The sequence below is a fragment of the Primulina huaijiensis genome, chromosome 10 (genome assembly GCF_012295235.1).
Source record: "Primulina huaijiensis isolate GDHJ02 chromosome 10, ASM1229523v2, whole genome shotgun sequence".
NCBI classification, from domain to species: domain Eukaryota; kingdom Viridiplantae; phylum Streptophyta; class Magnoliopsida; order Lamiales; family Gesneriaceae; genus Primulina; species Primulina huaijiensis.
Genome location: NC_133315.1, coordinates 18087710 through 18114944, shown reverse-complemented (window position 1 = coordinate 18114944; position 27235 = coordinate 18087710). Strand labels below are relative to the sequence as shown.

At 34.6% G+C, this 27235-nt stretch overlaps 5 protein-coding genes across 7 annotated transcripts; 2 read left to right on the top strand and 3 right to left on the bottom strand.

The window, feature by feature from the left end:
- Window positions 1-761: 761 nt before the first annotated feature.
- Window positions 762-4029, bottom strand: LOC140985613 (uncharacterized). 2 transcript variants are annotated; one of them, XM_073453476.1, is made up of 6 exons: window positions 3853-4029; window positions 3601-3690; window positions 3407-3494; window positions 2012-2100; window positions 1508-1619; window positions 762-1113 (listed from the first exon to the last, which is right to left on the bottom strand). In XM_073453476.1, the coding sequence occupies exons 1-6, from the start codon at window positions 3886-3888 to the stop codon at window positions 899-901; spliced, it is 630 nt and encodes a 209-aa protein (XP_073309577.1). In that variant the 5' UTR covers window positions 3889-4029; the 3' UTR covers window positions 762-898. The 2 variants fall into 2 exon arrangements, with proteins under 2 accessions (XP_073309577.1, XP_073309578.1); XM_073453477.1 differs by having other exon boundaries at window positions 762-1095.
- Window positions 4030-8422: 4393 nt separating this feature from the next.
- On the top strand, window positions 8423-9502 carry LOC140986290 (histone H1). The gene is made up of 2 exons (XM_073454430.1): window positions 8423-8804; window positions 8894-9502. Exons 1-2 carry the CDS (start codon window positions 8436-8438, stop codon window positions 9359-9361), a joined length of 837 nt encoding a protein of 278 aa, XP_073310531.1. The 5' UTR covers window positions 8423-8435; the 3' UTR covers window positions 9362-9502.
- On the bottom strand, window positions 9291-12056 carry LOC140986289 (pentatricopeptide repeat-containing protein At1g62260, mitochondrial). The gene is made up of 2 exons (XM_073454429.1): window positions 9910-12056; window positions 9291-9799 (listed from the first exon to the last, which is right to left on the bottom strand). Exon 1 carries the CDS (start codon window positions 12029-12031, stop codon window positions 10034-10036), a length of 1998 nt encoding a protein of 665 aa, XP_073310530.1. The 5' UTR covers window positions 12032-12056; the 3' UTR covers window positions 9291-9799; window positions 9910-10033.
- Window positions 12057-14194: 2138 nt separating this feature from the next.
- LOC140985494 (uncharacterized) lies at window positions 14195-18061 on the bottom strand. Of its 2 annotated transcripts, none has more exons than XM_073453314.1 (2): window positions 14487-18061; window positions 14195-14392 (listed from the first exon to the last, which is right to left on the bottom strand). In XM_073453314.1, the coding sequence occupies exon 1, from the start codon at window positions 17861-17863 to the stop codon at window positions 14540-14542; it is 3324 nt and encodes a 1107-aa protein (XP_073309415.1). In that variant the 5' UTR covers window positions 17864-18061; the 3' UTR covers window positions 14195-14392; window positions 14487-14539. The 2 variants fall into 2 exon arrangements, with proteins under 2 accessions (XP_073309415.1, XP_073309416.1); XM_073453315.1 differs by having other exon boundaries at window positions 14195-14388.
- Window positions 18062-25095: 7034 nt separating this feature from the next.
- Window positions 25096-26997, top strand: LOC140985550 (fibrillin protein 5 homolog). Its single transcript, XM_073453393.1, has 7 exons — window positions 25096-25621; window positions 25718-25833; window positions 25924-26046; window positions 26176-26274; window positions 26349-26393; window positions 26673-26746; window positions 26833-26997. The coding sequence occupies exons 1-7, from the start codon at window positions 25348-25350 to the stop codon at window positions 26903-26905; spliced, it is 804 nt and encodes a 267-aa protein (XP_073309494.1). The 5' UTR covers window positions 25096-25347; the 3' UTR covers window positions 26906-26997.
- The last annotated feature ends 238 nt before the right edge of the window (window positions 26998-27235 follow it).

Genomic DNA, 27235 nt, shown 5'->3' with positions numbered 1-27235 from the left:
AACGCACCGAACAAATATTTTTGTTGGGCTCTGCGCGCGCGGTGCAAGGTGGAAGAGGTGGAGACCAAGGCAACCTGAGGAGGAAAAGAAGTACGTCAGAGAGAGCAAAATAAACGATGCTAAAGCAGGACAAAGAAGATGGCCGATCAAAGAAGACGTAGCTGTAAAAGGCAGGTGCACAAGACAAAAGGAGAAAAGAGCAGACCGAAGAGTCGTAAGAGTCCCACCGTTTCGTAGAAGTCAAGGGGAGAAGCAGCAGAGGCGATACCGAGGAGTTGGAGAAAGGAGGAACCAAACAACGAGCCTATCGGAAAAGGTTTTGGATGCTGCAATCTGAGATGGTGAAAAGCCAAAATCCAACGCAAGAGGAAAAAAGAGGAGGGGGAAAATGAGGATATGCGTAAAGCTATTGCAACCGGGAGGTCAAGGGTGAGGTGGAGAGAAGAAAGCAGCACACGTGGTTTTGGGTGTATGAAACTATGTTTTATAAAGACATCTGTAGCGATTGTTACCGTGAACGGGGAGGAAACTGGCCATCTAGCTCAATTGCACGCTTTAAGTATAAGTAGGTAGATAGATATAGTAACAACATATAGTCCATATTTTGGGTGGGGTACTTTTGAAAATATATTTTGATACAAAAACCAATTGGTATAATCTTTTATACTTAATTGTCATGTAAATTTAATCATTCGTTCGGATCCAAGAAATACAGAACGGAAAAAAAAAAATCAATAATGGGTCGACTGTTGGGGGATTGATTCAATGTGATTCATTTACGCTGAAATGATCGTATTTTGTCAAACAATCCAAGCATCGGAATCTATCTAATTGCAATTCTATAAAAAGAAACTGTAAAAACCAAATTTTAGAGGGAAAAAAGGAACCAACTAGCTTGCTATTGTAAATGATCCTCCCCTTGTGAAGTTAACGGCAAGGGTGTCGACACAGGGTGGTTCTTCTGGTCGGTCGAGGCTACTGTGATTGGCGAGATAGAAGATCGCAGCGTTTCTGGTCCTTCGATAGCTATTCTCTTGCATAATGCATCGCAATTGCTGATGACTTCGGTTAATCTGCCTTTCAACTCTCCAAGTTCTACTTGCAAGGCATGAACTGTGTGATGTTTGAATAAAATTATGTTAACCGTGATAATTACTGCAGAGGCTCCACAGTGCATAAAGTATTACAAAAACTTGATTACGATCTTGCTATAAATATTTTTTAATCATAAAAAGCATGCCATGTTAAAATGGAAGTTTCTTCCGTAATGCCACTATTTTAGATCATCAAATTTTATGCGGTACACAAGCGTCCGCTGGAACTAAAAATATGCTTGAAGAATTGAATGAAAACCATGTGGCTGTCAGCTTATGGGTTGTACATTGCATTTGTAAGCTACAATTGTCATATCTACTAATTACCCACACACACCGAAGTAGTCAAGAAATATATTTTTTAATCAACCACCCCAACAATTTCCATAGCTTTAGATGAGTGGATTAGGTACCTTCAGAAAGATTATGAGAGGTAGTCTTCATTGCTGATACCGAGTAATTAAAACGTTGGAGAAGCTTAACTGCCAAAGCATCTACAACTTCTATCTTGTTTTCAATATCTTCCTGTCGAAAACATAAGAAAATAACTACTTTCGAACAATTGAAATCATCAAACTTTTTCCAACAAAAAAATTATAAGCGAACTAAACATGTTTCCGATTCCAAAGATATGACATGGATGCAGATAAGCAAGAAACCAATTAAGACATTCAAATCCGCAAGCTTTGCTGGCAATTGATTACCGGGTACCTAAGTTCTCACAGAATCAAAGCCAAATAACCTAACATGCTGCATGCATCTTGGACATATGCCGTAGTCGCCAACTTCTAAATTTTTTTTCAGTTTTTGATATGGTTTTCTTACATAAACATAAATGTAGTCACAATGGAGAACAATGAACATTTAAGAATAACAACAGATGCATCAATGGAATATTTGCAGCGACCTGTTCCAACCTGTCTTTTACTAATATTGTCTGCCTTCTTTTCTTGCCAATCCCGATACATTGAGAAGAGCTCCAGTAGCACATTAGGATTTACAATACCTAGTTAGAAATAACATAAAAACAAAAATATTGACAATTAATTAGACCATTTGGATTTAAAAACCACGAGAAAGTAACAAGACTGTAAAAGAACTAACAATGTTATAGAGTGCCTTTGTCAAACAAAAGGCACAACTCAGACTTTCAATTGAACTGCAACATAGAATTTCAAAATTATATTATTCCGAAGCTTCCAAAACACAACAGGATACCATTTAATTGTAGTATCAACTTCTAGATTAACATAAGAAGTGAAATTCTAAACAGCATTCCAAGGGTAACTGTTAAACTCCATAATGGAATGTAATAGGCTAGCTTGTGAATAATCAATAGAGGAAAGCAGTTACAGGGGTTATTGCTTGTAGATAATAGTATGGTTGATAAATATTGCAATGATGGTTGATAAATGATACATACACACATGTGTGTGTGAATTGTGTGCCTAAAAGAAAACGAAAAATTTTGAAAAGCTTCCATTTTCTTACTTAATGTTAAAGATCATAAATTTGGAAGCCAAAACCTTCACCGCGATGATAATTCAAGCCAAGTTAAATCATGATATAGATATGAATGCACCGCCGGGTGCAGCCTCCTTGTGAACTGTTCGTAGGCAATAATAATACCATCTCATGAGACTCTACATGAAACCTTAAGGAATTAAGCAACTCTTCATGTCAATTGTGTCACTAGACTTTGCAAAGTCGTCGAAGCAGCGCTTAATATTGCAGACCGTTTAAAGAGAAGGTTGAGCGCTATAGTGAAACATGATTGAATGACATCATTAGCACCAATAACGGAATCATTATGCCTTTAAACTGAAGTTAAGAGCATATTTAACTTGAAAAAACCTCCTGATGTGGAGTTGAACTCTAACTTTCGGCTAGTGTTTGTAGCCAAAATTATGTATTCTCGAATTCAACCAAGTGCTTTAATGCTCGAATGTGGAGTTTAAAACTAATATACTAAAAAAAACCAAGCTTAAATAGAAACCGCCATTGCCATCACTTCTTGCCGTACTCAACAAAGTTTTAGAAAGCCATATTTAAGATGGAATTCACGAGTTATTTGGGGACGGAATTGAAAATATCAATCTTGTCAAACTTTTTAGCATTCTTTCACTTCCTAGAAAGTAAGTTCCACTTAACGCTACATAAGTTTGTTTCAAGTTTTTTCTTCTGCCATTCGCGTGCAGACATAAAAAGAAAACAATTAATAATGTTGAAAACAAAGTCCGGGCGACAAAAATAAAAACAAAAGCAGACACAAAAATCAAGTAGACAAATAAAAAGATAATAAAGAGGCACACCCGAAGTGGAAGAAGAAGATGGTTTCCTCACAAGGATATCTGTCAAACTACTCTCACCCGGAGGAGCTGACGTCAGTATTGGCGCCGTCTGTTACAATCACCCCCACCCCACCCAAATAGAAAGAGAGAATCATCAATCACACATTCATGAAGTTAATACATCCTGACAGAGGTTTGATTTGTAAAGGGCTCACGATTTTCAGGGATTTCAGCTTCTCCAAGATTGGGTCCCTAACCTCCGTACGATCCGAGACAGTGGTGATCTCATCATCCAGATTCTTCCCCTGCACATGCATACAGAGAAAAATCATTGCAACAATCACCACATAAGGAGATGATTGGCGGAATAATGACGAGAAATCTTTAGCATTGGGGACAGTAATTGAGATTAGGGCTTCGTAGTTGAGGAATTATACAGAATCACACATTAAAGTTGAAGAATCTACCTGAGAGCTGGTGAGAGTTGATTCGGAACCGCCCATCGAGATTCGAAGAAACAAATTCAGCTGATCAATGAATCACTGGTACCACGGTTGATGAGGCCAATTGTCGGAATTTTTGTTCTTCCTCAGCTGTTTCTTTGGTTTTTTTTTTTTTTTTGGTGGTGGTATCACATTAGTCAGTATTCGAAATATTTTAGACATTTGACTATTTTAGTTCGAATTTTTCTTTTATCCCTGATTTTATTATTTTTATTTTATTTTTTAGAACAGACTTCCGTAAAATAAATTAAACATCATACATTTTGACCAAAATATCGTCGGATTGTATTTGTCGGATTTTAGAGACTGATTTTTACAACCTAACCATACAGTCGTTATCGATTGTTCTTGTCACAAATTTCTTAGCATAGCCTTGTTTAGTTATCTTCTTCAAGACATAGAGATAGATTTAATTTGAAATAAACCTAACATGAAGGGGCAAAAGTCGGGTGATTTTATTCAGGCATGTTGTATATTATTATATTAATAATCTTTTGTGGATAATGACATAACTTGTGTATTAATCGTAAGCGAAAATATAATACACGTAAATAAATTGAAAGATAATATTACAACTTTTATTTAAAAGAAAATTAAATAGAATGATATATTCCTCCAACTTACTTCTTTCTTGATAATATAGAAAGGTTCTTTGTAGTCTGTAGATTTGAAAATCGGACTTCAGACTTGATTGATAACTTTACATTATTGATTGCCAGTTGTTGTGAATTATTGATGACGACTACTTGTAAAGTGCTCTTTTTTTCCTTTTGTCTACCATTCTTGATAGTGGTAACTTATATTTGCAAGATTATTTCGGTAAAATATTGACCGAAAATCTTTCTCAAATCCTGGGTCATTCTGACTCGGGCAGTCTATGAAGATCTTTTTCACTCATATTCCGATGGGATTCATATTTCAGAATTTACGGCGAGCTTATTTACTCCCCTGGCAGCTTGTTTTTTGCAGCAGATTCGTTTTCTTTTCAAATATTTATTCGACAAATCATGTAGTTTTTCTTGTCATTATGCTCAACAGGAAAGATCTGTTAACTGGATTCTAAAATAATTTGAACAGAAAGTTAACTTTGTCTATCCACGTGAGACATACCCATAATCAACATGCTTTCATAGTGGAAACATCGTATTCCCTCAGTGCGGCAATAAGGTGCACTTCATCTACTGGAGGATCTATGCATTGGTGTCCGAGCTCTTGAGCTTGATAAAATTGAAAGCCTTGTGTGAGCCTTTCCTGGCTAGTTCTAGCACTGCACTGGAGAAATATATATCCAAAATGACACTTTTGGACAAATAGTCTTTATTCGCTCGTGTTTCGTAAACAACTTCTTATATCCATTTTGGTAGTGCTGATATCTATGAGAAATCGAGTGTTATGATATAGATCGAGGTAAGAACCCCAAATTAATACAATGACTTGACATCCTTAGGATATAATTCAATTTGTTTTCATCCACATTCTTATATGTTTTCTTGATATGTCAACACGATCTGTGATTATGTTGATTTATACTCTAGTTTTTAATGTCTCACACTTCTGCTGATATAATTGAAATTGAAAAAATACAAGCTCGTCAATACCAACCTTATATTTTCCATTGTTTGTTTGAGGTTTAAGATTGATATTTCCTTCTTCAATTCTCGAGGTGAAAGGTTGATCCTCATTTTTTGCATAACTGACTCATTTAAAGATGATATCGACTTAGCATTTTTGATATAGGAAATTGAATCTCCTGCTCCATGTATAAAGCCTTTTATTCGAAAACTCTTCTTTTGAGAAGTTAATGATTTCTCGATATCTTGGAGGACAAACTTTTGCAATACAGACCACAACTTAGTGTAAAACTGTAAACAACCTGTAATGAAATCCAAGACAATGCCTTTATAAACTTATTGTAGTCTACCCACATCTCTGCATTTTATGCAAGCTTGTTGAACTCGACTTGAAGTATTTAAATGTGTTTCCTCAAATGCCTCTGCATTTTCTTTATGTCATCGACATCAATGATGTCCATCTTTTGTTAGAAAATCTTCAATAATATTTTAATGAGATTTAATAATAACAATATCAAAAATATCGTTTTGACATAAATCTTGTCATTTTAAAAATCTACACTTCTCGGGTTAATATCCATTTTTTTGTTCAAGAAAATTTTAACATGTTCATTATCAACTTTCAAGGTAAAATTTTGTAACAAGTAAAAATAATGATAATTTTTCAACAGTTTTTTTATTACATTTAATTTATTTTTGTTGATGTGTCATCGTATGACCTCTGCATATAATAATAGTTCACTACAACATTTGCATAGTTGTATCATTCTGGTTTGAGCTTTGTAATAATTTTTGCTTACCATTGATCATTGACATCTTTGTATAATATCATATCATTTTTATCTTGAGAAATAATACTATTTGGAAGTTTCTTATAAATTATTTTTAGTTGCCTAAGTCCTCTAGTGTATTCTTTTGTCCATAAGAATCTTGCAATTTTTTAGTAATGAAGTGTAAATCTTTATGTCTTTTGCTAGATTCTTAATAATTATTTCAGCAAAATTAAAAACTCATGAGAAACTTCGCAGTTTTATTTTGTCTTCAAGTTTATCCAAAAAATTATGCACTTTTTCCATAATGTGTTTATGTAGAATTATTCATGACTCTTGGATTTCAACTCCAAATAATTCAATATTCTTTGTAGCGATGAATTTCTTATTTTCATATAGAACTAATAATTCATGTTTACAAACTTTAAAGAAAATCTCTTAATATTTAACATGTGCATCTATATTTTTAGATCATATTAAATTTCATCAATATAGACAAACATAAAATCCAGATAATCTTTAAATATATGATTCACCTTTCTTTGAAATATCATATGAGTATTAGCCAATGACATTGGTAATTGTTCCCAAGTATAATAACCATATGGTGCGGAGAAAATTAGAAATTTCTTGATTTCTTATTAACCCAAATCTGATAAAATCCGGATTTACAATAAAATTTAGAGAAAATTTCAGTGTTGCGTATACAAGTGATAAAATGATATATATTACGTATAAAATACCCATCAAACTCCATAATTTTATTAATTTTTTGATAATTAATCAATAGTTTGAGTTTGTTTCTTTTGATTTCACCATTATTTTTTACTAGAAAACCTGGATTGTTGTATAATGATGTTTCCGCTTTGATTAAATCAAAGTTCAAATGTTTTTTTTGATGATAATCTGTATATTTTTTGATCAAATATCTTCACGGGGATCAAATATTATTTTGGTTATCGTCCCACCATGACAAAGGATGTTCATTTTAATTTTTTTAAATTGTTTTATTGACATCTTCTAATAATACTTTTGGTCCAAATCCTACGTCTCTCTGGTGGAATTTCATTTCCTCTAGTTGGGGGTTGTTCTCTATTCTTATTTGGAGTATTTTTTCTTCAAACCTTATAAAATCCTTCATTTTTGTGAGTATAAATTTTCCTTCTTCACGATGATTGCTGCAAAATTAGATTGACATTAAATTAGATTGTGAAATGACTCTTTTAATATCTAGACTATGACCTTGTGATCATATGGTACTGTGAATACTAATCTTTTAGTATCATTTATTTGTACAAGATTTAAACATTTGTAGAAATTATTTCATAACAAGATGTCTGCTCCCATTCACAAAAATAAACCGGCAGTGTTTTCACTCTATACCAAGGTATTTTTCATGCATATCTGATCGGAATTTCTGTTTTCTTAATCAATTTACATAAGATCAAGATTTGTTTGAGAAATATTGTCAAGTTATTCGAGGTAATCCTTCCTCTAATTCTTTGGGAAAGATTGATTGTTTCGATGTACAAACTCCAACTCTTAGAATCAGTATAAGTAAGAAGTACTCTACTTTATATTAGTCGCATAACATCCATACTATGATGTATATCGATAATGGACTCGTAGTCATTGAATTTTTCACAACCTATCTTCTGTCATGAATTTCATTTCATTCTCAAGTCATTTATAATGTTTATATTCCTCGAAAACTCTAATCCTGTAACCAGTTGGTCGGGTTATTTTATAATAATCATCAAATCAATGTTATTTAGGGTAATTTTTTAAAATATTTCTATTTAAAGGACCAAATTATGCAAATATTCTGATAGATAAATGGCCAATTCGAGTATTTCCAAAGAAAAAAGATCGAATTGAAGTTTTATTAAACATTATAGATTTAATTGAGTTTTTTTCCCCAAATATACAATATTAAAATAAATCTATAGAATGTTGTAAATTAGAAATTAGAAAATGTTTAAACATAACAAATCATTAGACGACACAAAACATTACAAAATTGATTTTATTCTGCCATCTCAGGCTCAGCCCCATTATCCCAAATTCAAACCACATTGTTAATACAAATCTCTAAACTTTAATGTCATCAAATTTCAAAACCGAAATCAAATAAAAATCCGCAAAAAAATCAGTCCCCATTTTTACCAAGAAAACACACACTTCCCCGCAATCTTTCCGGATAAGAATGGCACCGCTCGATCCAATTCAAACAATTATCAACGACTCAGAGAATGGCCACGTGTACGGTTCACAAATCCCCAGCCAAAAGTATCAGTCCGTGTCAATTCAGAGGGACCAATCAGATTTCAGCAATCCACTTCAGAAAGATCGCTCCCCGTTTATATATTCTGGAAGGAAATTCCCTGCCATTGCAGAAGCAAAAGCAATTTTCTCAGACTTCCATATTTTTCCGTTCCAGCTCTTGAAACCACATTTCGGCGCGATGTTGGCCACCGCAGAAGCCCCGAAGCCAAAGGCGGAGAAGAAGGCTCCGGCCGTGAAAGAGAAGAAACCCAAGGCGGTTAAAACTTCTTCTCACCCTCCATACTTCGAGGCATGTTGATATTTCTCCATATTTGTTTTTTTTTATGATTCGTGCCATGGAGTTGGAATTCTGAGTATGGGTTTCGATTTTATATGCAGATGATCAAGGAGGCTTTGTTAGCACTGAATGAGAAGGGTGGGTCCAGCGCCTACGCAATCGCCAAGTACATGGAAGAGAAGCACAAATCTGTTCTACCGGCGAATTTCAGGAAAATTCTAGGCCTTCAGTTGAAGAACTCCACTCTGAAAGGAAAGCTCATCAAAATCAAGGCTTCATTCAAGCTATCCGACGCCGGAAAGAAGGATAACCCCAAGCCCGCCGCCAAGAAACCTGCCGCTGTTAGCAAGAAAGCCGCTGCCACAAAGGCCACAGCAAAGAAACCTAAAGCAGCACCAGCAGCAAAGAAAGCCACAGCTGCCTCTGTGGGTACAAAAAGGAAGGCGGTGACGAAGAAGACGGAGGGTGTGAAGAAGGTGGCTCCGAAGAAGGCAGCTACAGCTAAGCCGAAGCAACCCAAGAGCATTAAATCGCCGGCTGCAAAGAAAACGAAGAGGGTTAAAGCGTAGGCGCTGTGTATGATCGATATAATAGTAAATTTGTAGGTTTGTGAATAGGGATCACAATCATGAAGGGATGTTTTCTGGTTTTAAATTTTAATGTAATTTTATTTTCCCAGTAGAATTAAGATTAACGATATTTAGTTTCAACTTTGGTTTCGAAAATTTTCATCTCCCTTATATTTTGCATCTGATAATTAATTAAGATTTTAGAAAACAATATTTAAACTAAAAAAATAATACTTTCGAATTAGTTATTGTAAAAATGGATTTGCGTTTCCAGGAGATCTTGTTTCTTCTCTAGGACGAAGATTAGTTGATAAATGCCGATGCAAGATGCATTGTTTCAAATCCAATGGGCATGCAACTTTCTCAATAATGGCAATAAGCAGCACAATTCACACGACACTCGCAAAAGACTACCCAGCTCCTTCTTTCCCATCAAGCCTGTATCCCAAAGCATGGACAAGTAATGCAAGAGAATTAAATTAATGTTAACTCCCAACAGCACTTGAACAAGGGAAAAATTAAAAAAAACAGAAGAAATTAAGTCTTACCAGTTGAAAACCATATTTTGACTGATGGAGACACCAATAACTTGCAGACAACATTGCAACATCCCATGCAGTTAGCTCCATCATAACTTAGCCTGAGAGTTCTCTTGAACTTTCAGATACAAGTTTATGGATAACTGGAATTCACACTACTATAACCTCGTTCCTTTTTAATATTGTTTCTCTCCATCAAGATCCTGATCTCATCAGCATCATTCCACCTTCCAGCATCGGCATACATGTTGTATAGCAAGACATAGGGGCCAGAGCTTTCTGGTTCAAGTCTCATTAATGCTTCAGCCGCTACTCTTGCAAACTCAACATTATTGTGCACGCGACAAGCACCTAACAAGGCCCCCCACACAGCTTTGTCTGGCTGAATAGTCATACAGTTAATAATATCCATGGCCTCCTCAACCTGTCCATGCCTGCCAATAACATCCACAAGGGAGGCATAGTGTTCCACTCTACGTTCAATACCAAAATCTTGAACCATGGATTTAAAATATGACTTGCCTTGTTCCACTAGGCCAGCATGAGCACATGCATTCAAAACCGATATAAACGTGATATAAGTTGGCTTTACTTTCAACAACTTCATTGACTCGAAAAGTTCGATGGCCTCCTCAGCGAATCCATGATATGCATATCCTCCTATCATGGCGTTCCAAGAGATTACATTCCTCTGAAATTCAATCTCGTTGAAAACCTTCTTTGCTTCAAATATTGCCCCACATCTTGCATACATGGTAATCAAAGCGTTATTCAACGGTACGTCGGGTATAACAAATTTTGTTACCAGCTGATGAATCTGGATTCCAAGTGTTTGAGCAACAGATTCTGCACAAACACTAAGAAGAGAAGAGAGAGTGAATCGATCAGGTTTCTCTCCTGCAGACTGCATCTGAACAAAATGATCAATTGCTTCTTTGTAATCTGCATTTTTCTCGAATCCAGCTATTATGGTATTCCAAGAAACCTTGTTTTTGTTAGGCATTCTCTCAAAGAAATCAAGAGCGAGCTCCATCTTTCCTAGCTGAGCAAAACCCGATAATATTGAATTCCATGATGATGCATCAGGAGCTGGCATCTTAGAGAAGAGATCTGTAGCCTCTTCCATGGACGGAACATGAACATATCCACTAATCATCGTGTTCCATGTAAAAGTATCTCGGTCTTCCATCTGATCGAATAAGTCCTTGGCACGCGTCATATCCCCTGCTTTCACATAACACATGATCATCGAATTCCATGAAACTACATTCTTTTCAAACCTCGCATGTCTCCCATTCTCCTTGCAACTACAAGGAGGTATCAGGTTAAAAAGAAAACGAGCATCCTCCACCCTTCCTTTCTGACCATATCCTGCAATTAAAGTATTATAAGCATGCACCATGTCTTTTTTCTCATCGCCTATTTCTTCATATCCAATTAAAACTTTTGCTGCCTCATCCAATTCATCGTTCTGAATCAAGCCAGACACAAATGCACTCAGAGACGCAGCATCTCGCTTCGGCATTCTCTTAAATAAATCAGTAGCACTCTCAACATCGCCATTATTCAAAAACCCAGTGATCATTGCATTCCAAGAAACCACATTCTTCTCCGGCATACAATTGAACAGCCTCAGAGCATCATCCATCCAACCATTCTTTGCGTACCCACTAATCATAGTGTTCCAAGAAACGGAATCCCTCGCAGGCATTTCATCAAACAAAAGCCTACCTTCATCTACATACCCCCTTCTGTAACATGACATGTACCCTGAAATCATCAAATTCCATGAGATAACGTCCCTTTCCGGCATTTCATCAAAAAATTTCCGCGCTCTCGCAATATCCCGATTTTGAACATATCCAGTGAGCATGGAGTTCCAAGTCACAGTGTTTCTCTGAGGTAATTTATCAAACAACATTCTTGCATCTTGGATCTTGCCGCTTTGGATCATCTGCGTGATTTTCTTATTCTCTTTAAAAAGTTGTCGAGGGAAACGAGAGGGGTTGGTTTTTTGTGTTGAGAGTACTCGATCGGTACTAAATCGCCACCATTGCACGGTCCGAAAGTTGAATATTTGCAAAAACGAAGAACCGGTCAAATTTCCCAACCCCATCCCATGAAATTGCATGCCTGAACAATGTATGCAACAAATATCCAAATATCAATAAGAGATGATTATAATCTCTACTTAAAATATTGAGATGTTACACAAGTGTGTGATCTTGGAAGACAATATATTAAAAATATATTTTTAGGCAAAAACTTGTCTGAGACGGTCTCACGGGTCGTATTTGTGAGACGGTTCTCTTATTTGGGTCATCGATGAAAAAATATTACTTTTTATGCTAAGAGTATTACTTTTTATTGTGAATATGAGTATGGTTGATCTGTCTCACAGATTAAGATCCGTGAGACGGTCTTACATGAGACTCACTCTATATTTTTATATTCTTTGGTTACAAAAATTATTTTAAAAATAATTTATTTAAGTTTTTTTTTGAAATTCGAAAGTTTTATGTCATTTCGGCTTCTATACTTTATAAAAACTAATTTTGAAATGTTAAAACCATTAATTGAATTCAAAAATTATATATTAATATACTATCTTAAATTTTAACAGAAAAATTTACTAACCATAAATTTAAATGTAAATATTCTCTTTTTTAAAATCCATTTTTAGAATAACTATGTTTCTCGCGAAATTTGCGGGACGTGCCAGGCACGTAATCGTGCCAAGTATGAATTGATCCGACTTCTTTATCAAACGTTTTGTGTCTCGATTCGACCGTTAGTTCTAATTCCCTCCGTATGATTTCAAAGCGAAAAATATAAATTGAGGAATATAATGAAATTGTAGAGAAATTCCATAAACAACATCAAATTTAATTACGTTGTTATAACCATAAACGACATTTTTACAAAAAAAAGTTGGAGGGATATGCCAAAATCTAAAGAAACTACGATGCTAGAAATTGGAAAATATGTAGATAAAATATTAAGAGAATTAAAGAAGCTTTGCTGCTGCTTTGTTGGATGTTTTGTTGTGTCCTTTTCCTGATTCTTCCTTCATGTTTTTGTTCAACTCCACTGAACAGTTTTGCCATCTTCCACGTTTATTCATCGTGGATCGACTCATTCCATTGTGGTCCTCAATCGATCCCTTCATGAGCTTGTCTATTGGGCTCTTCGTGTTTTTTGAACTTCCATTTTAGGCTTTGCATAATATGAGCTCAACAAACTATATATTTATTTTTAATATTTTGTACATGCATGAAATGAGGTACGTATTTTGCCATGAAATTTCATTCCAAAAATAATAATGTGAAATAACAAATATGAAAGTGATGAAGACATAATAACACTCGACCAAGATTAAGATTCTAAAAAATATCTGATATGTTGTCGTTCCAAAACATTCTTCAATCCAAAATAAAATGATGATAGTACATTCAAATTAATGGAAAAGGCCAAGAAATATTTTTTACAAAATGGAAGGGAAAAAAAATTATTTGTATGGAAAAAATAAATTAATATTGCTATTTTCATTCGACAGTAAAAAAAATGAAGGAAAAGGGTTTTGAAATTCAATTCTTTTAGGCTGAATTTAAATTAATTAATTATTTATATATTGAAATAAGGTTATTACTCAGTCAAATTGAGCACAAAACTATTTTAGTCCAATTTATTGCTTTATGTCACGTACAAATACAACTTTTCTGAACTTTTTTAATGATTATTATGTTATCCGGACAATTTTTCTAAATCCTTTATTTTATTACGAGAAGCTCATAATCTTGAGTTCGAATTGATTATTATGTTATCGGAACAATTTTTCTAAATCTTTTATTTTATTACTATATTACGTGAGGCTCATGATCTTGAGTTCGAATTCCACTAATCGCACATCTATGTTCGATACCCTCACCCCTCACCCCATTTGTACTAAAATAAACATATAAACGGAGGACCTTGTCACCGGTATTAACCACTTGTGACAAGAAAATCAAGCATGATTTTTATTTTAAATGTGTAATGAGAAAGCACATAACCAAAGGTGGATCCAACTGGGCATCATCATTCTTCCTCGAATATTTAAAAAAAATGAAAATTTTAAAATTTTACCACCGACTAAAGTTATCCTCTTTTCCCAATTGACACACTCGAAAATCTTGGTACACTCTGGAATCTGGATACTGCAAAGCTTTGGCAATTATATATTTATTTATTTGTAGAATTAACGGCTATATTTTTTGTGTCGGCCCACAAAAGATGCTTTCAAAATCTTTACAGATAAAGAAATCCATAAATTAAATTAAAAACAGAAACAGATCATATGAGAAGCCCACAACAAATAGAGCAAACTACCCACGTGACAGCGACAAACAAAGTCGTTACCTTTTGTCCAAATCATTTGACTTTCAAACACTCTATGAATATAACATGTTAACTTCCAAGCATTTCACTTTCCCCCATTCAAGTGTGGTCCTGCCTACAAGAAAAAAGAGATGCTGATGGCGGCAGGCAAAAGAAAAGAATCCCAAAAGCAAGGATTTTTTACTCTAAAGAAAAACAAAATCACTGACACAAATGGATGTAAACGAGCTCGGGTTTACTGGGTCCAGGATAACCGGGTGGGTCAAGCTGGAGAAGGCAGGGAAGTTGGGTCAGCTGATGAGTGGATGTCGGGTCCAACCCGGCATCCTTCGAGCATGAACACAATGTCTGTCATTTTGGGTCGTTCGGATGGATCGGATCCGGTGCAAAGCAATCCGACTTTTATTCCTAGCAAGAACTCCTCCCATTCTGATGATTCAGGGTCTAATTCAAGCAATCCTGGTTCTAAAAGCTCTGAAATTTGACCTCTCTGGAGTTGCCTTTTCACCCATTTCACTATATCTTCATCTTCAGTGAACATTATGGGCCTTTTGCCGGTCAAGAGTTCTAACAAAACAATCCCGAAACTATAGACATCTGATTCTTTAGTCACTTCATTTGTAAGTGCTGATTCTGGTGCTACATAACCTAGTGTTCCAACTGATGTTGAGGTGGATGGTTCGTATGATGGAGCGAGTGTGAGCTTGTCTAATCCAAAATCGGATAAATGGGCTTCGAAATCGGCATCAAACAGCACGTTTTGTGGCTTCACATCTCCGTGAACCATTGAATTTGTGTGGAGGAAGGCAAGACCACGAGATATGCCAAGGGCAATGAGATGCCTCATTGGCCAGTTGAGGACATGGCCGTCTTGGTGTGATGCTTCTTGAAGCAAGGTTCCGAGGTTTCCATTAGGCATGTAGTCGTAAACGAGGAGTCTAAGGTCAGGTGATCCAGCATAGTATCCACGTAAAACGGTTAAGTTTCGATGCTTCACTCTGCCTAGCGATTCAGCTTCTTTCCTAAATGTGTTCATGTCAAGGGATCCATTTGGCAGTCTACGAATAGCGAGCACCATTCCATCGTTGAAGCAAGCCTTGAAAACTACACCCTGTCGAGTTCTGCTGAGGACATTTTCTTCGTCAAATTGCCTTGTTGCTTCTATTGTTTCTGCTAATGTTATCTTGTTATTGAAGATAATAAGCTTGGGTCCACTGCTTTCGCTGCTTCCACGACCACCACTCGTTCTTGAACTGGCAGTAGTCGGGCTCGGCTTCTTTTCCCCGGCGTTGCCTTTTTGAACCCTCTCGCGCCACCGCAAGAAACTGTAAATGTAGAAGCAGCAACAAGATAACATCAGAAGGATTCCACTGGCAGCAACAGCAATGAACAAGATCAGCCTGTTTTTCTTGTTGCCGTTACTACTTCGCTCACATTTCTTATCCAATGGCATCCCACATAGCCCCTGGTTACCCACAAAAGCCGACTGATTGTTGAACCTAGAACCTAAGATCACTGGGATTTCACCGGATAAGTCATTGTTGGACACATTGAAATTGGAAAGGGTAGCAATTAATGTGAGATTGCCTGGAATATATCCGGTCAAATGATTTGAGTCAAGCAAAAGAGATGTCAGCGAAGAGCAATTAGAGAGTTCTTCTGGAATTTCTCCTGTAAGATTGTTCTTTCCCAAATCAAGAACACTCAACAGCGAGAGACGAGAAAAATCAGTCGGAATCGAACCACTCAAAGCATTTGAACGGAGATCAATAACTTCAAGAGCTGAACAATTACCCAGTTCCGAAGGAATAGATCCCGAAATGTGATTATTGGCCAACGACAGAACAACTAATGACTTCAAGAAACCAAATGTGGTAGAAATTTGACCGGAAAATGAATTGAAAGATAGATTTAAATACTGCAACCCCAACAAGCTACTTAAACCTTCAGGAACTTCCCCCGAAAACATATTCTCTTGAAACGCAATCACTTGCAGATTAGGCAAACCAACAAGATTATTAGGCAACATCCCAGATAAATTCTGTTTGCTCAAATCAAGAACTGTCAACTTGAACAAAGTCCCAATACTTTCTGGGATAGAACCCGAAAAACCATTGTTGCTAAGATTTAAAACTGTAAGCTTCTTTAAATTACCGATGCTTGTAGGAATATCCCCAGACAACATGTTCCAGCTCAAATCCAAAGAACTTAAATTGCTCCACACCATTATTTCATCAGGCAATTCTCCTGTTAGCCCAGTATTGCTTAAATTCAGTCCTTCCAGGGCCGATAAATTACCAAAACTGGAAGGGATTGAACCCGAAAAGTTACTCCCTCCAAGACTTAAAGCATTCAAACTTTTCAACTCGCCCAAGAATGCCGGGACCACTCCAACAAATAAGTTCCCTTCAAGATCAAGAACTTTTAAATTCACGCATTTTTTTATGCCAGCGGGAATAACTCCACTAAACGAGTTATATGCTAATTTCAACTCTTCCAATTTCTCCAAATTACCTATTTCATCCCCTAATGAACCAGAAAATAAATTCCCAGACAAATCCAACGAAGTCAGTGTCGAAACGTTGGTCAGAAACTGCGGAAATTTCCCATTGACCTTATTCTTTTGGAGATCCAAAACTTGAAGAGCACTGAAACACGCAGAAGATGCTGGCATACCAATCTCAGTAAACCCATTGAATCCAAGCTTCACTATCCGTATCGATGAGGAAGAACCAGACTCCTTACACAAAAAAGAAGCCGGTATTGGGCCAGATAAATTATTATGCGACAAGGATATGACTTGAAGCTTCGGTAGTTCTCCTACCGGCGACGGCACGACACCGCTGATTGCATTACCCTCGGCGCTGAAATGAATGAGCGCCGAACAGTTCGTCAGAGTCGAAGGTAACTTACCTTGCAAACTGTTGAAGTCCAACCAAAGATATTGAAGATTCTGAAGCTGCCCAAAACTGGAAGGAATCTCACCGGAAATCTTGTTGTACGACAAATTGATGAGCTGAAGCTGAGACCCGCTCGAAATATTTCCGGGAATCTCACCCGAGAATGCGTTCGATGAAAGGTCCAACAACCGGAGGTTTCCTGGTAGCTCGCCGGGGATTTCACCGGAAAGTTGATTGCCTGCAACGTTGAGGATTAAAAGGCTAGTGAGATTCGAGATCTCCCGCGGGATAGGGCCGGTGAATGAGTTGTCTTGGAGGAAGATTGATCGGAGGAGGGTGCACTGGAAGACAGACAAAGGAATGCTGCCATTGATTGTGTTGGAGCGAAGGCTGAGCTTCCGCAGCATGCGCAGGTTAGAGATTCCCGGGGAAAGAAGACCCCCGAGCTGGAGGTTGGGGAGGCGCAGCTCCGTAACCCGACGGCCGTCGCATGACACGCCGCGCCAATCGCAGGGTGCCTCCGGAGTTGATGGGTCCCAGTCACCAAGCGCGCCGAGGGGGTCTTGGAGGCTGAGCTTGATAGAAGTCAAAGCCTGGATCTCGGCTTGAGTGTCGGCATTCAACTCGGCGCAGGTTAAGAATGGGGTATAGATAACCACCATGAACAAGATAGCAGCGGCGGCCATGGAAAGAGCCAAAAAGCAATCTCTTAGTTTATCTTCGGTTTGGGTCGTAGGTGGAGGATATCGGAATCCGCGACGCGGGCGTAAATTAGTAAGCGCCCGCGGCGACTATTGGCAGAGAAATGGAGGAAAGGGGAATTGCCATATGTTACGCCAGTATGCGCATGCATCACTCCCAATTTCACAGTTCCTCTTTTATTACTACTGTTTTGGGTTTTATTTGGTGAGGTGTAAAGTTTGATTGCACACCTTTTCTTTTCATGGGTTTAATTATTTGGACCCTTTAATTTTTTTTTAGTGTTTTATATTTCAATTTTCACTAATAAATTTAGTGATAATATTATTTTTTACATAAAAATATTTTTTTATAATAAATATAAATCATGTCAATTTATATAATAGATATATATCTGTGACATAATTTAGACTTACTATTCAAATTCACATTAATACTTTAAATAATAATAATAATAATTGGTGTTTTAATCATTTTCAAATATTTGAAAATTTTAAAATCCAGTTATGCAAATTGAATGCAAGAATGATTAATGATATTCTTTGAAATAAACAAAAATTGATGATTCCGACAACTCGCGTCGATCTTTTTCACTTCCGTTGAGATCGACCTATATGAATATCACCATCGGTTATGCAATTAGTTGAATCGATAGCAGAAATATCCATGTTGAAATCGAAATAGTTTTTTTTTTTTTTTTTGAAGCATCGCAAAAATTTATATATAATATAAAAAACTTAACATAGCATGTAAGAATGTTTTTTGAATGTGTAACGTAACAGTGAAAGTGGTTCTCTTTTTCGCCAACTCATTGTATTGAATTTCACATTATGTTATTTGTCTTATCATCTAATAGTTTTATTCAAAAAACCACAATGTCATTCAATGCTTTTATATTAAATATTTTAAAAAAATTATGGGCTAACGCCGAAATATTAAAATTTGTTGAGTAGCAAATGATAATCGTACCAATAGTTAAACTTATGTTTAGTTTTGTCGGTTTTTTTCCCTCTTGTTTTTTACTGATCCAAAAAATATTTATGTACTATCTGAACTCATATGTGTTTTTAGAATGAAATTCGATACAAAATATTGAAAATCTAGAATAAAATTATGATATTTCAGAACTAAATGTTTTAGATCTGACACTAACATGATTTTTAGTACCCAAATATACATAACAAATTCTAATATTAAATATTAATCACATCTTTTCGGATGAAAAATCGATACAAAACTTTGAAAATCTGACATTAATATATAATATTTGGGTATTAAAATTTTCAAATCCGACACTAATATATGATTTTTGAGTACACATACATGCATAACAAAATTTTATATTAATGAAAAAAATTTTCGGATGAAAATTGGTACACTATACAACATTAAATATACGATACTAATATATGATATTTCAGTATAAACTCTTTCAGATCGGGTACTAATATATGATATTTGAGCACATAAACAAATGTATTAAATATTAATATTAATATATTTGTTTCAATTTTCAAAATTATATTATTTGTACGAGATCTAAAACAATTTTTTATGCAATATCATATATATTGTTCCATATTTTCAATGTTTTTTTTATACCGAATTTCATCCAAAAAATAATTGTGAACCCATGGAATACATAAACATCTTTTTGTGTGAATTAGAGACTACGGAAAAAAATTTCAATCGGTTAAAGACTGAACACACATTTGACTATCTTGTCGTGGATTTAAAAGTAAGTCTCCCTCGATTTATTCCATGTTTTTAATAAATAAAAAATCCACTTAATACAGTTGACGTGTATATTTTTAAAACCCATTTTATACGTGTATTTGTTTGTGGCATATACCCAATTACACCTGTTCATCTAATTTTATGGGAAACTGCATTTGGTGTTGTTAATTACTCGATACATTCTATTGATTGTTGCAGGTTTTGTATCTGAACATATATTATTTTTTCCATGAAGTCTTATAATATGGTTTCGTATATCTTTATTTGTGAGACGGGTAAATTTTGTTCATGTTTATAATAAAAAAATAATATATTTGTTATAAAAATAATATTTTTCATGATTGACTCAAATAAAATATTCGTCTCACAAAATTGACTTATAAATCCTTCTATAAGAATTTTTATGTTATCATACATACGAGAAAAGAAATCAAGATTTTATATTCAAAGTAGATTCTAGATCGAGTCAACTTAATTGTGGACTAAATAGACCTTGTTGCTATTCGTTAGTCACATAGCGAAATTCATATAATATAGAGTTTTATTTTAAAAAATCTTTGGGTTATCGGATCGAGGATAATATAGTGAATCTCAAAGATCGACTTGGTTTGAGTCTCGATGTTTAAAAAAAGAGATGATAAAGGGCACGTAAGTGATTAAATGGAATGAAAATATTCGTTTCAACTTAGTTATTTTATTTTTTTTATTTATTATTTATTAAAAAATATTAATTATTTTACACGTTCTATAAAGTTTTTGAGTACAGATCATTGTTGTGTTCGGGGATTGAAATCTATAAATTCGATTATAATTTTATTATTTATAATGAAAAAATTGATCAAATCTTAGTTACTACATTACTTATTTACACGTTAATAAAACAAACCATATATAATACATTTCAAATAACATTGTTATTGGATGAACTTGAAATTCATCTTAATTAACATAAAAATACTATATAAACACATGAAAAATGAATTTGAAGTTTATAGTCTTGCTTTTTAAACAACCAAAATATATTTGAAATCTATGAATCTGGAATCCATCAATCCAAACGCAACCTTAAAATTTATATTAATTAACATGAAATAATGTAAAGCATACGAAGAGTGAATTTGAAGTTTATAGTCTTAATCATCCACACAACAAAATATATTTGAAATCTATAGATTTAAAATACATCAATCCAAACGCAACATTAGATTTCAAATTCATATATTCAAATATATTTTCGTAGTTTTTGAGAAGCAATTCCATAAACTTCAAATTCACCTCATGCATGTTTATATAGTGTTTCAAGATAAAGAAGATGAATTTTAAGTTTTTTCAATAATTAAAATATTTGGAATACATTATATTTTATGTATGTGTAAATAAATTATATATGAGTTTACGGCTTCATATATTATTTCATTTTATTAACTGTAATTGAAATTCATGCATTTTAAATCCATTAACCAAACTCAACCTAGAGTAGGTCTCTTGTGAGATGGTCTCACGAATATTTATCTGTGAGATAGATCAACCCTACCGATATTCACAATAAAAAGTGATATTATTAGCATAACAAGTAATACTTTTTCATGGACAACTCAAATAAAAGATATGTCTCACAAAATATGATCCGTGAGATCGCCTCATACAAATTTTTGTCCTCAACGTCCTAAAGTCAAAGATGAATCCATCTCATCTTTAATTGGTAATTTGCTATTCTTTAGTATTGCTTCTCGTTGTACGTGTTTTATAGATATTTATTTCGTGGGTTTTAGATTTTGGAATTATTAAAATGTTGGCAATGTTCATAGCAGATTGAATTCCAACGAAAAAAATTAGCATTGATTCTCCATTTTACATCAGTTTGCAAGTTTATTTATTTTTATTTTTTTAATGTGTTTTAATTGAATTCTAGTTTGGTCTGCCTCTTTTTCCTGTGGGAAAGATTGGAGTGATCTGAATCACTAGTCTATCGGTATAATTAATTAGTGAAGTGGGATTTGTTAGTAGTATTTTATTCGTGACAGATATTATAAAGTTGATTGGTTTGCTTGTATCCTTCAAATAAGGTTGTAAAAAGCTTTTATTGAATTCGACACGGATACGACGATATCATAAATTTTATATATATATATATATATAAATAAAAGGTAGATTTAAGAAGAAAAAAGAAAATATATGTCATCGTGTACAAGACGTATCCGACAGACCAAATCTACAAAAAATCAACGTCACATATTTTTCCGTATCCGACATGTGTATCAGTATATCATATCCATATCTATGTTGTATCCGAATCTGATACGTCAGACAAAAAAATTTAGAAATATCTTGTGTTGAGTGGATGAGTTCACTGTTCACTTTTTATGTTTACTTTGATTCTTGACGAGTTCATTGTATAAACAATCAACATCTGTTTTTCTATCTGATGCGGTGCAAGCTTCGCAATCGAGATTGTTTCTGAACAATTTGTGGGCAAAAGATTTCCGGAGAGGCATCGAAGAGATGAAAGAAGTTGACGCCCTTTCCATAACAAAAGCTCTGACTGATGAGCAGTGGAAACAACAAGAAATCCAAAAATCCCAAGCAGCAGTTTCTTGAATATGGTTGAACAGACCGACAAAAATAAAATGTGGTTTCAATTGCAAATGCTGAGCTGCAAATTCAAACAACTTGCGCTCTGTCATTTAATTGGTATTGATGATAGTGGGTGACATTATTTAGTTACCTAAAATAAAGTGCTGCTTGTAATTTTATATGCTTAGTATATATCTCAACTTTTCTATTATGGTTTTGGACAAAAACTTGTGTGAGACGGTCTCACGGGACATATTTTGTGAGACGGATCTCTTATATGAGTCATTTATGAAAAAATATTATTTTTTATGCTGAGAGTATTACTTTTTATTATGAATATCGGTAAAGTTGATCCGTCTCACAATATACCAACGCACGGTTGAGTCCAGGTGAATGAGTTGTGTTCAAGGATATGGATGACATATGAGTGGGGCATGAAAATCTTATCAAAGTAGACCCTTTTTCCTTTTAAATGTTTATTAAAATTGTGTTATTTGCACCAATTCATTTGAAAAGTCTAATTGACGTAAAATCTTCTAAAAAATATCAACGTGGTAATACATATTTCATTTTTCATAAATCAAAAACATTTAATTCATACATTATAAAAACTCAGATACATGTACCTCTTCCTGTGAGGTTTTTATGTGATTTTTTTAAAATATGTTGTCAAATATATTGAAAAGAATATTTAATTCCTAATTAATCTTTGTCTTTTATTTAATTTGAAAAATAAGATTTTTGCATTTCTAAACTAATTTGACTTGATCTAATAATAAGATTTATTCATATACTTGGTTGACATAATCTAATCTTGGTATTTATCCTCTATGATTTGTTTGGTATTTATGTATAAGATATAATATCTTATATTTGAATAGAGCCTTATTTCTAATAAACTCTTGTTTCCATTATTGTAGGATTTTGTTCTTATGGAAAGATAATTAGGTCAAGATATGAAGATATATATATGGAATATTGAGAGAAGAACGAGACGACTTTTGGAGATGACTTTTATGCAGCTGCTGGAGTTTTTCTGAACTTTCAGAAGTTCAGTTTTTGAGATTTTCGTGTGAAAACTTTGTGTGATTAATTCACTGTTATAACGTGTTGCTGATTGGTGTTGAAAAAACGTGCATAGCAACACGGACGATGAGTGTTGATCGAATAGTGTTCTTCTATTGTTTTTAAGCAACTTCGATTTATGCATCTAGTTTTGAGTTTGGTTGATTTTGATGCATTTTAATTCATTGGTTTGTCAAATAATTTGGTTTTGTTAATACTCACTAGTATTGATTTGGTGTAAACGGTTTAAAGATTTTTCTAGTGAATTTTTATCATGAGACATTGCACAAGTTTTTACACTTATGCATAATTTAAATCTTGTCCCTATTTATTCAAGTTATACTTGTTTGTTAAATAATTAATTTCCACGACATGTTGTATGCTCGTGTTGATAACACCGGAGTTTTGCAAGTTATTCCAAAAATAACTATTCAAGAAACAATTAATACAAGCTTAACAATTAATACAAGCTTAGTAAAATCACATTTGTACTGATAGATGCATCATTTTATTTTATCTAAAAACTTGGTAGTCAAGTCTGAATCAAGGTGGTTAGAAAAAACATATTATTAAATTAATTTTGTTCCAGAAGATCATTAACATATGTGTACATTTTTTATTTATATTAATGTTATCGTTAGAAAATTTTTTGTGTAAACTATTTCTACAGTTTGGAGAATCAGCACAAAAAAATAATATTATAAAAAGAAAGAGTGATAACAAATGAACTTTTTAATCATAAAAGTAGCTAGATTGTGCAATTTATTGTAATCTTACTTTTTTATGACATGAGAACCTGCAACCGCTACCATTCGGTATGCATTAGATAAATTTTCGGACTAACACGATAACCTACAAATCATGCTAGTCAAGTAAAAGGTGCTAGGCAAGTCCTGTGCTACATACTCGCCTGAAAAAGTGTTTACAGGGAAAATCGAACACTCGCATACTATACCAACTTGGACATCTCTTAGAGACAACTTCTTGTAATCTTGTTTTAGCTAGAAGACGTCATAAATGTAACAACTAATATTATGTCATATTTTTGTTATATTTTTTTCATTGTTGTCATGTTAAATTTTTTTTAAATAGTATAACTTATGAGAAACCTTCTTTTGATTATCGAGATACAAAAACATACACTAGAAGATTGTTCATCTAAAAAACTATATGATATAAAAAATACAGAACCAACTACATTGACATAAAAATGTCTCTCACGTACAACACACGTCATATTTGCTAGTGAATATAAAAGGGTCGATTATCATAAAACCTTTTTAAAATTTGAGCAAAATTTTCAGTTTTATTCTTATCACCATTATTATTCGATAATTAATTTTAACAAGCTCTGTAGAAATGTACACCGAAAATTTTCAAACAAATGTGAATGTGTACGATAAAACCAACAATTCCAATTCTATTAAATAGATGATCCCGGCTTGAGACCGGGCTTTGGTCCAACTGATCTCACCCACTTTTTATTTGTAAGTGGCTCAAGATCGAGCCCTCCCCACCCCACAGTTTAAGAAATTTTCAAAAAATAAAAAATAAAAAAAATAGATGATCCGGCTCACATTTCAGCTGTTCAAAATTTTTTCACAGTCACTCAGCCTACCTAAGGAGATGAAATTGATCAAATTTATTTATTCAACAACAATATTGTTAAGTACTTACTTTTATTACAACCTCGGGAGTCGGGATGGGGCGAGGGCAGAAAATATTCATGTCTATGTTCGAAGATTATGTTTATGTCACTTCACTCTAATTAAATTTGACCATCTCTCAACGTGGAACGGGGACGTGTTTATGTCAATTCACTCGAGGTATGACCCGATGATATTGGAACTAACCAGTATTGAGTGGCTTGCCTCCAACAACCATTTTCTGCCATACATATTTCAGTTCTATCCATTCCATCAACCACAAAAAACAATAATCAATTCTTGTTTGATATACATAATTATTGTAAACTTTTCATTACAATCATCAAACTCATCTTCCCTGCTGGTTTTTATTATCATCTGGGTATGGTAGCACTTGCGAGTCTGTCTAAACTGGATCTGCCGAACCAGATCTCCCGTTTGCTTCTATAATGCCAGCCTACGAGGTCAGACTGATGGCTACAAAGATCGCGCAAGCTCCCAACGTGTTCCCGCCCAGTTCAACCAAGATGACGATGAAGCTGCCATTAATGGCGGCCCAACACAACTTCATCAGATTCCGAGATAATACTTTTCGATTTTGGCACCACTATTCCATCAAAATTGCAGAGCAGGCACCTCAATTGTCTTCCACAGATGAAGAAGAGCTTTCAGATTACGGGACTCCTGCCGAGATTAAACGAGACCTTTATGCTGCATTACAAGGTAAGAAATCATCTAACAGAGGCATTTGTGCTTTATGGTACCATTTCTCAAATACTCTTTTTCGGAGAAGTAAAAGGAACTAATGCATTATGATAGGCATTAACAGAGGCATTTTTGGGGTCCCTTCTGCCAAGAAAAGTGAAATTGGAAAATTGGTCGAGCTTTTAGAGTCTCAAAATCCCACTCCTGAACCCACTCTTTGCCTAGAAAAGGTGCTCTCTTTTGTTTTGTTTTGTTTTTTTACTTGTGAACTCATCGTTTTGCTACAACTTGTAATCATTTTCTGTAAAAAAATATTACAGGTTGCTGGAGTGTGGAAGCTCATCTTTAGCTCCATTACAATTCTGGGTTCAAGAAGAACCAAACTGGGATTGAGAGATTTCATCAATTTGGGAGATTTCTTCCAATCTATTGATCTTGCTGAGGTATGAATTACTCTGTTCTACAACACGAGAACAATCCGAAGTATAACAACAAAACATAACTAAAAGGTGAAAATATATATTCCCCGAAAATGTGTACTAACATTTCCAGGATTTGTGATGGCAATGGAGGGTAAAGCAGTTAATGTGATCAAGTTTAGCGCCAGAGGTCTGACTCTGTTGAGTGGACAGCTTACCATTGAAGCCTCGTTCAAGTGTACTTCGAAATCAGTGAGTTTTAGGCCGTTGAAAAAATCGATGTTCGACGTAGTCTAATCTTTTGACGGCCTATATTCCTTTTGCAGAGAGTTGACATAAGATACAACAAGTCCATGATCACTCCAGACCAGGTAAAATTGCAAACAGACTAAAGAATCAAGCTTTGTATGGCTTGTAAGATACAATCGCTCCCCTCGTCGGATTTCGTCCCCCTAATTCTACATGATCACGTCCTTTATCAGATTTCGCCACCCATTCATTCATATGATTGCCAAACATAGAAGCCTTGAATTTTGCTTATGATTTTTGAGTCCCCTCCTGAAGTCAAGATTCTTTATCCCCCATTAGGTTCCAATCATGTGATTATTTATTTTTGACAGCTGATACATTTTGTTGATGCAATTTGACAGTTGATGAATGTCTTCCGCAAAAATTATGACCTCCTTCTTGGCATCTTCAACCCCGAGGGCTGGCTTGAGATCACGTATGTTCATCAAGTTTTCCTCTAAAAATATATAGAGTATTTTTCGTTCCTCGCGACTCAACGAATAATTTTGGTTACAACAACAGATATGTTGACGATTCATTGAGGATAGGGAGAGATGACAAAGGAAATATCTTCATCTTGGAAAGAGTTGAGTAAGAGGAGTATAATCCCTCAAGATATGTAAATCTAATATTTCTTACAAACTACTTGATCTTTCATGTTAGTGAAAAGTGGCTTCAATCTCATCACTTGTAACTTTCACTTTGTTTTGTACCCAAAGCTTCTACAAAACAAATACAAGCATCCTCGCTCGAGATTCGTGAGATAGGTTGACTTAATCTATCATTATAATAAAAAGTAATATTTTTGATATATAAAGTGATATTTTTCATGAGTCGGGTTGCGTTGGAGATCCGTCTCGCATAATTTATCTGTGAGACAATCTCACGAAAGTCTATCATTTATCTTTTTTCTATAATATTATGT